General features: G+C 41.3%; 1 protein-coding gene across 5 annotated transcripts in view; it reads right to left on the reverse strand.

Annotated features, from left to right (window-relative positions):
• The window catches only part of PTPN2 (protein tyrosine phosphatase non-receptor type 2), a 124543-nt gene extending 115574 nt beyond the window's left edge, over positions 1–8969 (reverse strand). For 3 of the 5 annotated variants that reach the window (XR_004957037.1, XM_036244447.1, XM_036244450.1), the window contains exon 1: positions 8796–8935. Coding sequence is in view for 4 of the 5 variants with exons in the window: in XM_036244447.1 (XP_036100340.1) it covers positions 8796–8864 (69 nt within the window). In the remaining variant the exon portion in view is untranslated. Of the gene's footprint in view, positions 1–7104; positions 7132–8795 lie in introns of those variants that run through there. The other 2 variants (XM_036244448.1, XM_036244449.1) reach the window with 2 other exon arrangements.
• Between the last annotated feature and the right edge of the window lie 5273 nt (positions 8970–14242).

The raw sequence follows: 14242 nt of genomic DNA on the forward strand, positions 1-14242 counted from the left end.
GGGTACATATATTCTTTTTGGTTGGTGTTTCAGGCTTTTTAGGGTATATTCCTAGAAGTGGGATCCCTGGGTCAAATGGCAATTCAATTTTTAATTTTTTGAAGTAACACCATAGTGTTTTCCATAGTGGCTGCACCAATCTGCATTCCCACCAGCAGTGTACTAGAGTCCCCTTTTCTCCACACGCCCGCCAACACTTGTTGTTTGATGATTTGTTGATGGTGGCCATTCTAACAGGTGTGAGGTGATACCTCACTGTTGTTTTAATTTGCATCTCTCTGATGATTAGTGATGTTGAGCATTTTTTCATATGTCTCTTAGCCATTTGTATGTCCTGTTTGGAGAGGTATCTGTTTAGTTCCTCTGCCCATTTTTAAATTGGGTTCTTTGTCTTCCTTGTGATGAGCTGTATGAGTACTCTATATATTTTGGAAATTAACCCCTTATCTGATATATCATTGGCAATGATGCTCTCCCATATACTGGGTTGCCTTTCCATTTTGATGGTTGTTTCTTTTGCTATGCAGAAGCTTTTTAGTTTGATGTAGTCCCATGTGTTTATTTTTTCCTTTATTTCTATTGCCTTAGGTGATGTATCAGTGAAAATTCTGCTACGTATGATGTCAGAAATGTTGTTGCCTACATTTTCTTCTAGGGTATTTATGGATTCACGGGTCACATTTAAGTCTTTTATCCATTTTGAGTTTATTTTTGTGTATGGTGTAAGTTGATGGTCTGGTTTCATTTTTTGCATACAGCTGTCCAATTAATTTGTACTTCTTTTTTTTTTTTTTTATCCTCATCCGAGGACATTTTTCCATTTTTTGTTCAGGTAGAGTGGGAGGGAGAGAGAGGAACAGATAGAGAGAAACATCAATGTGAAAGGATGTGGCTGCCACACGCACGACCCACCAGGGCCGGGAGCAAACTGCAACCGAGGTACGTGCCCTTAGCGGGAACCGAACCCGGGTCTCTCAGGACTGCAGGCTGATGCTCTAACAGCTGAGCCAAACCGGCCAGGGCTTAATTTGTACTTCTTAATCCCTTCATCTATCCTAAGCCCCCTTCCCTCTGGCAACCAAGAAAGAGTCCTCTGTATCTATGAGTTTGTTTCTGTTGTGCTTGCTCTTGCTCATTTTGTTTGTAGATTCAAACTGTTGATATTACTTATTGTTCATATTTTTTTTTATCTTCTTCTTCAAGAAGACCCATCAACATTTCATATAATACTGGTTTAGTGGAGGTTAACTCCTTTAGCTTTTGCTTGTCTGGGAAACTCTTTATATGGCCATTGATTCTAAATGATAGTTTTCCAGAATAGAGTAATCTTAGTTGTAGATCCTTGCTTTTCATCACTTTAAATATTTCTTGCAGTGGCCTGCAAAGTATCTTTTGAGAAATCAGCTGACAGCCTTATAGGAACTCCGTTGTAGGTAACTAACTGCTTTTCTCTTGCTACTTTTAAGATACTCTCTTTGTCTTTAACCTTTGGCATTTTAATGATAATGGGTCTTGGTGTGGACCTCTTTGAGTTCATCTTGTTTGGGACTCTCTGTGCTTCCTGGACTTGTATGTCTATTTCCTTCACCAAGTAAGGGAAGTTTTCTGTTATTATTGTTTCAAACAGGTTTTCAATTTCTTACCCTTTCTCTTCTCCTTCTGACAATCCCATGACGCGATGTTGATACATCTGAAGTTGTCCCAGAGGCTACTAACACTATCCTTTTTTTTTTTTAATTCTTTTTTCTTTTTGCTGTTCTGATTGGGTTTTTGCTTCTTTATATTTCAAATTGATGATTTGCTTCTTGGTTTCACCTATTCTACAAATGATTCCTTGTAAATTATTCTTTATTTCAGTTAGTGCATCCTTCATTTCTGACTGGTCCTTTATTATGTTCTTGGGGTCCTCACTAAGTTCCTTGATGTTCTCACGAAGTTCCCTGAAATTCTCATTAAGTTCATTGAGCATCCTTATAACCAGTGTTTTGAACTCTGCATCTGTTAGATTGTTTATCTCCATTTTGTTTAGTTCTTTTCCTGGAGTTTTGTTCTGTTCTTTCATTTGGGATGTGTTTCTTTGTCTCCTCATTTTGGCTGCTTCTCTGTGTTTGTTTCTATGTATTAGGTAGAGCTGCTATGTCCCCTAGGCTTCCTAGGGTGGCCTGTTGTAGTAGGTGTCCTGCAGGGTCCAGTGGCACAGCCTCCCTGGTCACCCAACTAGGCCCTCGAGGTGGACCCTCAAGTAGACTTTATACCCTTCTGTTGTAATTCAATCTTGATTGCAGTCTCGATGTGGCTTCTTCTTTAATTTCATAGTTGTAGGACTTTCATTCAGCTCAGTTTCAGGTGGTTCTGCAGTATGTTTGTTCTGTAGTATAGTTGTAATTATGATGTGGTTGTGGGAGGAGGCGAGTACTGAATTTACCTACGTTGCCATCTTGACTGGAAGTTCGATAAGACAGATTTTAAAACTAAGGCTATATAATTAAATGCAAAGAAGGACCCAGCAATTCCACTTCTGGATATTTATGCAAAGAAACTCAAAACACTAAATTGAAAAGACATATACATCCATATGTTCACTGCAGCACTATTTACAATAGCCAACATATGGAAGCAACCTAAGTGTTCATCAATAGATCAATGAATAAAGAAGTGGTACATGTATATACAATGGAGTATGACTCAGCCATAAAAGAAAAAAAAAAAAGAAATCTTGCCATCTGCAACAACATGAACGGGTATTCTACTCAGTGGAATACATCATGGCAGAGAAAAATAAATGCCAAGATTTCAGTTATAAGTGCAATCTAAAAAAAAACAAAAATAAACAAACAAGCAGACCAGAAACAGACTCACAGATACAAAGAATGTTTTGAAGGTTGCTAGATGTAGGAGGACTGGGGAATGGGTAAAAAAGTTGAAGGGATTAAGAAGTGCAAATTAGTAGGTACAGAATAGTCACAGAGATGTAAAGTACAGTATAGGGAATATAGCCAACAATATTATAGTAACTATATATAGTGCTACATAGGTACTAGATTTACTGGGATGATCACGTCCTAAATTATAAACGTCTAATCACTGGGTAGTACACCTGAAACTAATTTAATATTATATATTAACTGCAACTGGAAAATAAAACATTATTTAGAGTAAAAAAAAAAAAAGAGTAAATCCTCTCTCATCCAGTTAGCATTGCAATAAAAAGCACAACTCTCCTGAAACATTATCATAAATAATGAGTTACCTGGTTATAAGTCCTCGCTATTTATGACTTTATAAGCCTACTTAAACACCTTTTCCCTACTCAAGGAAGTGGTTTGCTAAATACAAACTGTGTTCCCTAAATAATCTCCTGTGGCACTAGATCAAAAAGGAGAAGAGAACGAAAAGGGGAAGAGAACGAAAGGGGAAGTCATAGGATGATATAGAAATATTTAACGGGAGATCACATCCCGCATGGGAGGATCGTGAAAGCACCCCTAAGGAAGTGAGACTTCAGGGATGAGTGGGAGGCAGTTAAGCAAAAGGGGAAAGGAAAGTGGGAAAAGTTGTGCTAATGCAAAGAGAACTACATTTATAAAGGCTCCAGGGGAGCCCTGGCTGGTTTGGCTCAGGGACAGAGTATCGGCCCGTGGCCTGTGGACCAATGAGTTGCGGGTTCAGTTCTGGCCAAGGGCACATACCTCAATTGCAGTTCATCCCTGGCCCTGGTTGGGGTCATGCTGGAGGCAACCAGTCAATGTCACTCTCATGTGGATGTTTCTCTCTCTCTTCCTTCCTCTCCCTCTCTCTCCTCCCACTATGTCTGAAGATAAATACAAAAATATCCTCAGGTGAGGATTAAAAATAATAATAATAATAATAAAATGAAGGCTCCAAGGGAGAATGGACATGCACATTTAAAGGAAGGAACCTAAAAAAAAACAAAAAAACAATAAGCCCTGGCTGGTTTGGCTCAGCGGTTAAAGCGTCGGCTTGCGGTCCGGAGAGATCCGGGTTCGGTTCCCACTAAGGGCACGTACCTCGGTTGCAGTTTGTCCCCGGCCCTGGTTGGGTTGTGTGAGTGGCAACCACTCGATGTGTCCCTTTCACGTCAATGTTTCTCTCTCTCTCTCTCTCTCTCCCCCTCCTTCCCTCCCACTCTATCTGAACAAAATATCGAAAAAAGTCCTCGGGTGAGGATAAAAAAAAAAGGAAGGAACCTAGAGGAAAAGAAAAGAAAGTTATATTGGGAGGTAGGACACGTGGTTTTGCGAGCTATTAGACGAGTTTGAATTTTACATTACAAGCAATGGAAACTATTCAAGGTTTAAATTAGAGAAGTCACACAATCATGCTTCATTTTAGCTACCTTTCCCCACTCCATTTCATTATGTTGGGCTTCTTAAAAGAGTGGTGTACACTTGCTTATTTGTACTTCTTCCCATCTTCTTTTCTCAGTGCCAGGCATCTGACTTCTGATATTGCTCTCTTTAAGGTATCTGTTTATCTCTTAGTCATTAATTCAATGGGTCCTTTCGGTTTTGACCTTTGTTATCCCATCTGCAGCACATGGCCCTGCTGACCATCAACTCCCTCTATACCCTGCCACCAATTTTCTCCCCATTTCTATAGCTATTCCTCTCCAGTCTTTTGTTGTAAGCATCTTTTTCTATATATATATGCCCTTAAATGATGTTTATCAAGATTCCGTCCTTGGCCTTCAGCATTTCCAAACCCCCTATATATTTATTTTTTTATTTTTTATCCTCGCCCGAGAACATTTTTCCATTTTTTGTTCAGATCGAATGGGAGGGAGGGAGGGAGGGAGGGAGGGAGGGAGGGAGAGAGAGAGAGAGAGAGAGAGAGAAACATCGTTGTGAAAGGGACACATCGAGTAGCTGCCTCCCGCACCACCCTACCAGGGCCAGGGACAAACTGCAACCAAGGTACGTGCCCTTAGTGGGAACCAAACCGGAGTGTCTCTGGACCACAGGCTGACGCTCTAATCGCTGAGCCGAACCGGGCAGGGCATAAACCCCCTATATTTTCCCTAGGTGAACTCACCTAAATCTAGGACCTCAAATACCACCTATGTGCTCATGATTTCCAAATCGTATTTCCAGCTCAGACCTCTCCGAAACTCCAAATGTATATATAAAACTATTTCCATTTCTATCTCTTACAGGTACTTCAAATGAAGTTTCAAAATCAAATACATCTGTCTCCTTATAATTTCAAATCTGTGTCTCCCCTTCATTCTTACTGCTGTTGCCTTAGTCCAGGAGCTCAACATTTCCTTTAGGTTTACTCCAACAGACTACTTTCCTGTGCTATCTGCCTACAATTAGCCCCATCCAACCCACCGGTAGAATGGCCTTGCTGAAAAGTAAATATAATTTTATCATAGTATTTCCAGGCTTAAAATTTCAGCAATGTCTATCAACTAGCTCAAATCCCTTGGTCTGATTTACAAGAGCTTCATAAACTCTTACTCTTAGGCACCTCATGTTCATACCTCACTCCTCACCAGGCTAAAATTGTTGGTGGTTCTCTTGGCATTCTATGCTCTGTACCTTTGCACACCTTTCTTCCTTTTCTGGAACACTAATTCTCTCCCCCTCCTTAATTCTCTTCACCTGGTCAACTTGTCCTTCAAGACTTAGGTAAGGCCCTCCCTCCTCCAGAAACATTCACCAGAACTCCCAATGCACATTGCTTTGGGGGATATGTAGCACCTTGTGGTTAATACTAGCTTTTGCACTTACTACTTTTACATTTTCAACTGCTTACCCATTTTCTGTTCCTCATTAGACTGCATAATTAAGAGCAGGGACTCCATCTTAACACGTATAACAGAGCCTTGGCCACTTTGGCTCAGCGGTTAGAGCATCCGCCGGTGGATCAGAGAGTCCCGGGTTTGGTTCCCACTAAGGGCACATACCTCGGTTACAGTTTGTCCCCGGCCCCAGTTGGGGTCATGTGGATGGCAGCCAGTTGATGTGTTTCTTTCACATCGATGTTTTCTCTCTCTTCCTCAATCTCTCCCTCCTGCTAAAAAACAAACAAAAAACTAGGATTTAACACACATAACAGATATAAGTGAATGAATGAAAATATTGAATTGGAATGAGGCACTCAGGAAAACAAATCCTAGAATGTGAGGTCCTCAAGAAATAGGAACTTTGCCCTGCTCGGATGCTCAGTTGGTTGGAGCACAATCCCATACACTAAAAAGGTTGTAGGTTCGATTCCCATTCAGGGCACATACCTGGGTTTCAGGATCTATCCCCAGTCTGGGCGTGTACGGGAGGTAACTGATTGATTTTTCTCTCTCACATCTTTCTTTTCTTTCGTTCATTTGTTCTTTTACACACACTCCCTCTCAAATCAATAAAACATATCCTCAGATGAGGATAAAACAAACAGGAACTTTGTCAGTGGCATTCTTTGTTGAATCTCCAAGGCCCAGAGCAGAGGCTAGCACTCCACTGGAGCTCAGCACGTATTGGTAGAATGGCTTCTAGAGTACAAGGAAAACACAAGCCTCTTCCTAAGCTTGCTTTCCATTGCCAACTTTCTTGGTTTATGATCTACTTTTACTGTAACACCAGTGTGTATTGCATGATTTCTCCTGACCAAACTAATACTGTTGTCCTTCCATTAGGAGAAAATATTAATAGTATTGACCAACCCAATAAAGTAAAGGACATCTAGGCAGGAATCCACAGAAGGGCTTCCTGAACTCCTTGAAACCAAATGTGAAATTTTCAGTGGGTATAAGTGCATTTTCTCATAACAGGGATAATAATTTTCACGGGGAAAAAAATATATATTACATATATAAGTATATATATAATATATATACACACACACACATTTAGCAAGCTGCTCAACCAAAATGTTAAGCAGAGTTAACTTGTAGCATTCACCTTTCTCTTCTCAAATCTGTATTTTAATATATTACTAGCAACTTGGAGACAGCAGCCTCTGCTAAAACAAATGTAACTGGAGAAGACACAGCTGGCAGGCTCACACAGATTCCTACCAGAATTTGCATTTAAAATTTTCTATATTTGGAAAAGTCCTTACCAACATTCTTTAAAGTTAGTGCCCCACCTTAACATAGTCTGTATCCATGCGAATTAAGATATTTATTACACTTCCCCGCTATTGTGTACAAGAGGAAAATGTTACATTCTGAACATGACAAAGAAAACATTTTTTTACTGTCATCTAATTAAATGGAATGGGGGAAAAACCCAGTGCCATCAAGATTTACAGGAAAGCCTCCCCCCCCCCCCCATCAGAGAGTGAACTGACCAGCAGGAGCAGCATTTAACTCACAACTACTTAACTCAATCTTGAGAATAATATGCTAATGAGTAAATAGTAGAAAACAGTCAATTAAGTCATTTTAAAAGAGATAAAATCAAGTTCTATTTGAATTAAAAGGTTCTCTAGTTGAGCTAAAGAAGCTAGTCACAAAGGAGTTCAACTATGAGTCCATTTACATAAGCTTGAGAACAGGCAAGATTATTCTATGGTGGTAACAAATGAGAACAGTGGTGGGGCCTTTGGGGTGGAGAAGGGGGCATGACAGCAGCTTCTGGGGTGATGGAAAGATTATTTTGATTTGAGTGGTGCTTACACAGGTGTATACATTTATGAAACTCACTTAAACATATATATATATAAGATCCGTGTATTTATTGTTATGTAAAGTGTGCCTCAGTAAAGAAAGTGAAAAGAGGATGACATCCTTATTCTTTAACTAATACAACCAAAGTCTATTCTCGTTCCTGATATAGTATTGGGCTCTCTGAGAAAAATTAAGACTGCTGATCGCCAGGAACTCTCGCCACCACCACGGTTTAGGCACTACCATTTCGAGAGATCCAGGTACCACCCACACGAGTAAGGCAAGGGCCGGCAGCGGCTACGGAAATCGGTGTCACTGTCGGTCTCTGCCCGCTCGGTCACAGAACACCTGGCCGGCGAAAAAGGTGTCCCGGAACAGAACTAGGCAAGGGGAGGGCACGGGACGGCGAAGCACAATCCGACACCGCAGCTGCAGCCGCTCCCCGCTGCAAGCTCCCAAGGTTGGGCTACCCCACCTTACCCCCCACCCCGGCTGTTCCCACAGTTCCCACGGCCTCTCGGACGCTTGCAGGTCTCACAGGTCCCCCGCCGCCACCACCAGCCACCACCGGCCCTTCGGCTACCGGGATCCGGTCCCCACCCAAACCGACCCAGGGCCGGGAAACACATCCACAACCGCCACAAGGAGCCGCTGCGGCGCCGCCTTTTAGAACTCTGCGCTTGCGCTTACGACACACACACAACACACACACACACACACACACACACCCCACACTCCATTTAAAATCTTTTTTTCAAAACGAACACACACACAACACACACACACACTCACTCCATTTAAAATCTTTTTTTCAAAACGAACACACACACTCCATTTAAAATCTTTTTTTCAAAACGAACCAGAAACTCGGTTGGTGCGCGCGCGCGCGCACACACACACTCTCTCTCTCTCTCTGTCTCTCTGTCTCTCTCTGTCTCTCTCTGTTTCTCTCTCTGTCTCTGTCTCTCTCTGTCTCTGTCTCTCTCTCTCCATTTAAAATTTTTTCAAAACGGACCAGAGACTCGGTTGGCGCAGGCGCAGCCCTGACGCGGCCCTCGCGCCGCCACTTCCGCCCCGAGCGAGAGGCGGGGGAAGCGGGAGGGAGCCTGCGGGCGCGAGCCTGGGTCCACGGAGGAGTACAGCGCCTGCTGCGCGAGCCACGACTCACCAAGTACAGCTGCTGCCAACGATTTTGAGCATCCAACTCCTCAAACTCCCGCTCGATGGTGGCAGACATGTCCGCTGGGGCGAGCTAGCGCGACCGGAGCCTGCGCCGGCGGAGAGGCTCAGGCCCCCCGCACGATCCGGGGAGAGTGCTGGCGCTGTGGCGCATGCGCGTTCCGGCCCCGCCCCGCCTCCACGCCAAGCCCGACCGGCTCTGGGGAAAGTACCTGGAGCGTGGGACGTCAGCGCGCTGACTAGCGGCGTCGCCTGGACTGGAGGCGGCGGGGCGGGACTGAACTCAAGGGGCTCACTGGGGAGGCGTGGTGTGTGTGGGGTGGGGTGGGGCGGGTCTAGGTAAAGAGTGGTAGAACCAAGGGGACCACCAGAGGCTGCTGTCCCGGTTCTGGAGCGGAAGATGGCCCGCCTCCCCGGACTCGCTAGGAATGACCCCAGGAGGTTGGAGTACTCGTGAGGTTCGGGTGAATGGAGAAGACCAAGGAAGTTCCCTAAGACCCCATTTCTTCCTTCTTTCTCTTGCTCTCCCGGTGTTTTCTTTTAAACATCTGTTAGCCCAGCCAGTGTTGCTCAGTGGATTGAGAATCGTCCCATGGACTAAGAGGTCCCAGTTCCATTCTGGAGGGCACACGCCCGGGTTGGGGGCTGGATCCCCAGTAGGGGGTGTGCAGGAGGAAGCCCATTGATGTTTCTCTCACGTTGATGTTTCCATCTCTCCTCTCTCTAAAAAGTAAACAAAAGTATATTTAATAAATAAACATCATCTAGATAAATTTAGAGGCCTGTGTCCAACTTTGGAAGAAATTCCGAGCCTTCTTGGAAAATATTAATCAGCCCTGATGCCAGCTCTCTTAACGCGTGAGGGTTTTGTGACAAATCACTATAGCACGAGAGACCACTTCTCCTGGAGTTAGGGAGAGTACAGATTGTATTTTAACAATTTAAAATTTAGTGTTACCTGTAGATAAACTCCTGTGCTTATAATACTTTATTATATTGTCTCCATAAGAAATATGAAGGGTTGGTTTGTTGTTGTTTTAAACATTTTTTTACTTTATTGATTTTAGAGAAGGAGGAAGGGAGGGAGAGAGGGAGATAGAAACATCAATGAGAGAGAACATCAATTAGCCAAATCCTGCATGACCCCCACTGGGTATTTGGCCCACAACCTGGGCATGTACCCTGACCCAGAATCGAACTGGCGACCTCTTGGTGCATGGGTCGATGCTCAACCAGTGAGCCACACCGTCTAGGCCATATTTTATTTTATTTTAAAAAATATATTTTTACTGATTTTTTAGAGAGAGGAAGGAAGAGAGAGATAGAAACATCAGTCAGCTGCCTCCTGCATGCCCCCTGTTGGGGATCTGGCCCACAACCGGGTATGTGCCCTGACCAGAAATTGAACCAGGGCCTCTCAGTTCATGAGAGGACGCTCAATCCACTGAGTCACACTGGCTGGGCTAGCCATATTTTAAATATTCAATAGTCACATGGTGGTTAATGTATGGCAGCACACACATTTCTTTTTTTTTTTTTTTAATTTTTAGTTTTTTTGTTACAGATGTTTCTCCTTTTTTACCCCATTGACATCCTCCTCCCCATCTCCCCCCCCCCCCCCTGTCCCTGGCTTTGTTGTCCATGTCCATTGGTTATGCATACATGCATATAAGTTCTGTGGTTTATCTCTTCCCCACACACATTTCTATCATTGAAATTTTGTGAGACAGAACTGCCTGAGTGAATTGAAATACTTGGGAATAAAAAAATGGCTCTCTACATGTAAAATAATGAAAACACTGATCAGAAAAAAACAGTAAGGCAGTGGAAGTATAAGAAATCGTAGTAACAGACCATTAAGAAGTCAACCAGCCTTTCTAATTAAATAGTATTGTTAATGTAGGAAACATTCAAACCTGTAAATAATTTTTGTGAGTTTGGTACTTGAGCCAAACTGTTGACAATTGTTAGAAAGAAAAATCTCAGTGCATTGAGACAATGTTCTAGAGAATGGCAGTTTTGTATCTTATTTTATATATTACAATCAAAAGAGAAGACCTAAGTGGGTTGTATAAAATTAATTTGTGATGGATTAGAGAGGTAGGAGAAAGCAAAGTGGGGACATTTCTGAGATTGGAATGACATTTCTGAGAATGATATATCTTTTACATAGGTGGGTATAGGATAGTTAATAGTTAACAATTGACACAATAAAAATAATAGAGATGTTGTGTAATCTCTGCTCTAGTGTATTGGCTGTACCCTGAAGGTTCTCAAAAAAGAGAAGTTACCCTGACATTCCAAAAATATGTTATCCTAGGTGCAAAAGACAATAGACAAGCTCAGTTTAGGTAAAGGCTGACTTTTGTCAGGAAAGGTTCTAGTCTAGGACATGACTACCTGCCATAAGCTGCTTTTAGTTAAAAAGTTTTAATTTCAGACCATCCTTTGTGGTTACTTTAGGTCTCTGAGTTTGCAAGGCCACCACCTAGGCCTTCCCTGAGCTTGTCAGGTTAGCATGTGGCCCCTTTTCATCCATGGTATAATTTAAGAATTAAGCAAGTCCTTGAATAATGTTTTGATTAAGGTTGTTTTGTTATAAGGTTGATTAATACCACAGGAACTTAACTCTTTTTTAAAAAATATGTTTTTATTAACTTTTTAGAGAGAGAGGAAGGGAGAGAGAGATAGAAACATCGATGTGAGAGAGAAACATTGATCGGCCAGGACTCAAAGTAGGACCTCTCAGTCCATGGGACAGTGATCAGTTTACTGAGCCACACCTGCCAGGCAGAACTTAACTCTTGTTTATATTAATTAGCTAATGGTAAAGTTGGTTTTTTTCATCTTATTTTGCTTCAAGTTGAAGAACCTATAAAAGATGTTAAGTAAGGACTTATTGTATGTAAAAGTTCCCTCCAGAAATACTCTGTAACCTAATTGTTCTGGTTTCTGAAATTCTGTCATTGAAACTTTAAAAAATTCAACTGAGTGTATTTGACGATCTAATTGGCTTTATTAAGTAATTCATAAATCAGGCATTATCCCATTTAGCAACAAGAAGGGTGTATATGGGAGGCAACTGATCAATGTTTCACTCTTACGTGGATGTTTCTCTCTCTCTGCTCCCCTTCCTCTCTCTCTAAAAATCAATTTTAAAAAATTAAGGCAACAGGGGCACTAGACATTGGAATATTGCTTTGTAAATTATATAAATGTCTGACCACTATACTGTACACCTGAAACTAATATAAAATAATATTGAATGTCAATTGTAATTTAGAAAAATTAAGGTAATAGTGTCACTCTTAACTACCACTCTGCAGCTCTGCTGATGTTCAGTATGGGTGATGTTTTTGCTTAATCTCATTCAAAGGGTCAAAGTTCCAGGTTCATAATCCTTAAATAAGTAATTCTCTTTGTTTCCATTAAAAATTTATTTTTCTTCATTGATATTAGAGAGAGAGGAAGGGAGAGAGAGATAGAAATATCAATGAGAGAGAAATTGATTGGCCTCCTCCTGCATGCCCCCCACTGGGGATTTGGCTCACAACCTGGGCATGTGCCATGACTGGGAATCTAACTGACGACCTCTTAGTGCATGGTTCAGCGCTCAACCACTGAGCCACACTGGCCAGGCTGTTTCTATTTTTTTTAAGTTATTTTTTTTTTATCCTAACCTGAGAATGTTTCCTTTTTTTAAATTGATTTAAGAGAGAGAGAGAAAAACATTGATGTGAGAAAGAAACATTGATCAGTTGCCTCCCATATGCACTCTGATGGGGGATTGAACCAGAAAAATTGGATATGTGCCCTGACCGGGAATCAAACCTGCAATCTTTTGGTGTACAGAACAGATGCTACAACCAACTGAGCCACCCCAGCCAGAGCTGTTCCCTTTTTGATGTTCCAGTTTTAGAGAGATCATTTTGCTTGACAGTAAGTGGTGGCAAACATGAATTTAAAGCTTTTGTGAAGATATAACACTAGGAAGATTAGTGCAATAACTATAAGCAGGATAATTCCCAATATTTGGACTGTACTTTGAAGCCATAGTTCCTAGAATCCAAACCGAAGAAAAACCTCATTGAAGGAGTCATCCTTTTAGACTGAATGGATTGCTTAAGGATCTTATGTAACTGAGTTTCAACTTCCCTAGATGTGTTAATCCAGGTACAGCAGGATCATAACACAGACATCTATTTGCTCAGCTAAAGGTAAACAAGGTCTGTTCTGTTATCAACAACAACTCTGATCAGAGATTCTAAAGATTTTTGTTGGTCAGCTAATAACAGCAATGGAATCTACATTGTCTCCAAGCTTTAAGGAGAGGTTTCTAATCATATTCCCATTTGTATCTACTCTAATCTAGGAAAATATGGGCCTGCCTAAGGAATTAATATCTAAATTTTGGTTACCCTCTGGTAGGTCTTTTCTAGAATAATTAGGTGCACAGTTATATAATACCTGGCTATAAGTCAGCCATATAAACATTCATAGGCCCAAGGAGAATAATGAAGACGGCAGACAAAAATAAATCCTGTTGGGGCACAATTGTCCATTTAATGCAGGGGTCAATTAGATTTTTTTCTAGCCTGAAATAAAAAGTTGTTCTAAATTCCAGAGGTTACCTCCTTAGCTATGGCCTGGGAAATATGGACAATGGTGTTATCTTTCCAGGTCAATGCCAGAGTAAAGAAAAGAAAGAAGAAACATTTTTATGTTTAGGTATAATAGAAAGTCTTGATTCAGCATCTTGGGAGAAAGCAGTCTACATCAATGTCGGCTACTTTTCTCCATCAAATTGATTTGAAGGTCTCTAATGTTTGTGCAGGATCCAGTGTCAGATAGGGTATCTATCAGTTGTGAGATGTATATACAAGGTTTAAGTCCCCAAGTCTGGCTGCCATCTGAGTAATGAAGAGGACCTGGTATAGTCCCTTTTAAGGAAGTTAGTGATTCCCATTTTGAAGGTTGGGAGACAATTGGAAATGTTAGTTTAGAGAGTTGTAGGCAGATATTTGAGGAAACTAGTCCAGTTATAGGTATATAATAAAACCTCAAAGGCAATTAACAGGATTAGTATGTAGAACAGACAAAAGTGCAAACATAAATTTTCTCTCTACAGTTATCCTCATTTTTATTAATCCAAGATAATCACAGTAACACTAACTTTTCTTGTTTGCATTAAATTTGGTCTGATTATTTATATAAATATAGCAAGAATAGTGATTGAACATACAAGTTTTTTTAAGACTGCTTTGTTGGAAACTTGTAAGTAGGCTCTGGTCATAATCTGAATCAAAGAACATTTATCTCAAATATGGCATTACAATCCAAGCCTTGCTAATATAGCCAATGTTTCTGATTATGTCCTGTTACAGACAACAGATTCTTTTTATTATTTATTTATTTATTTTTTTTATCCTCACCCGA

Source organism: Molossus molossus, unplaced genomic scaffold (genome assembly GCF_014108415.1).
Source record: "Molossus molossus isolate mMolMol1 unplaced genomic scaffold, mMolMol1.p scaffold_m16_p_6, whole genome shotgun sequence".
Taxonomy (NCBI): Eukaryota; Metazoa; Chordata; class Mammalia; order Chiroptera; family Molossidae; genus Molossus; species Molossus molossus.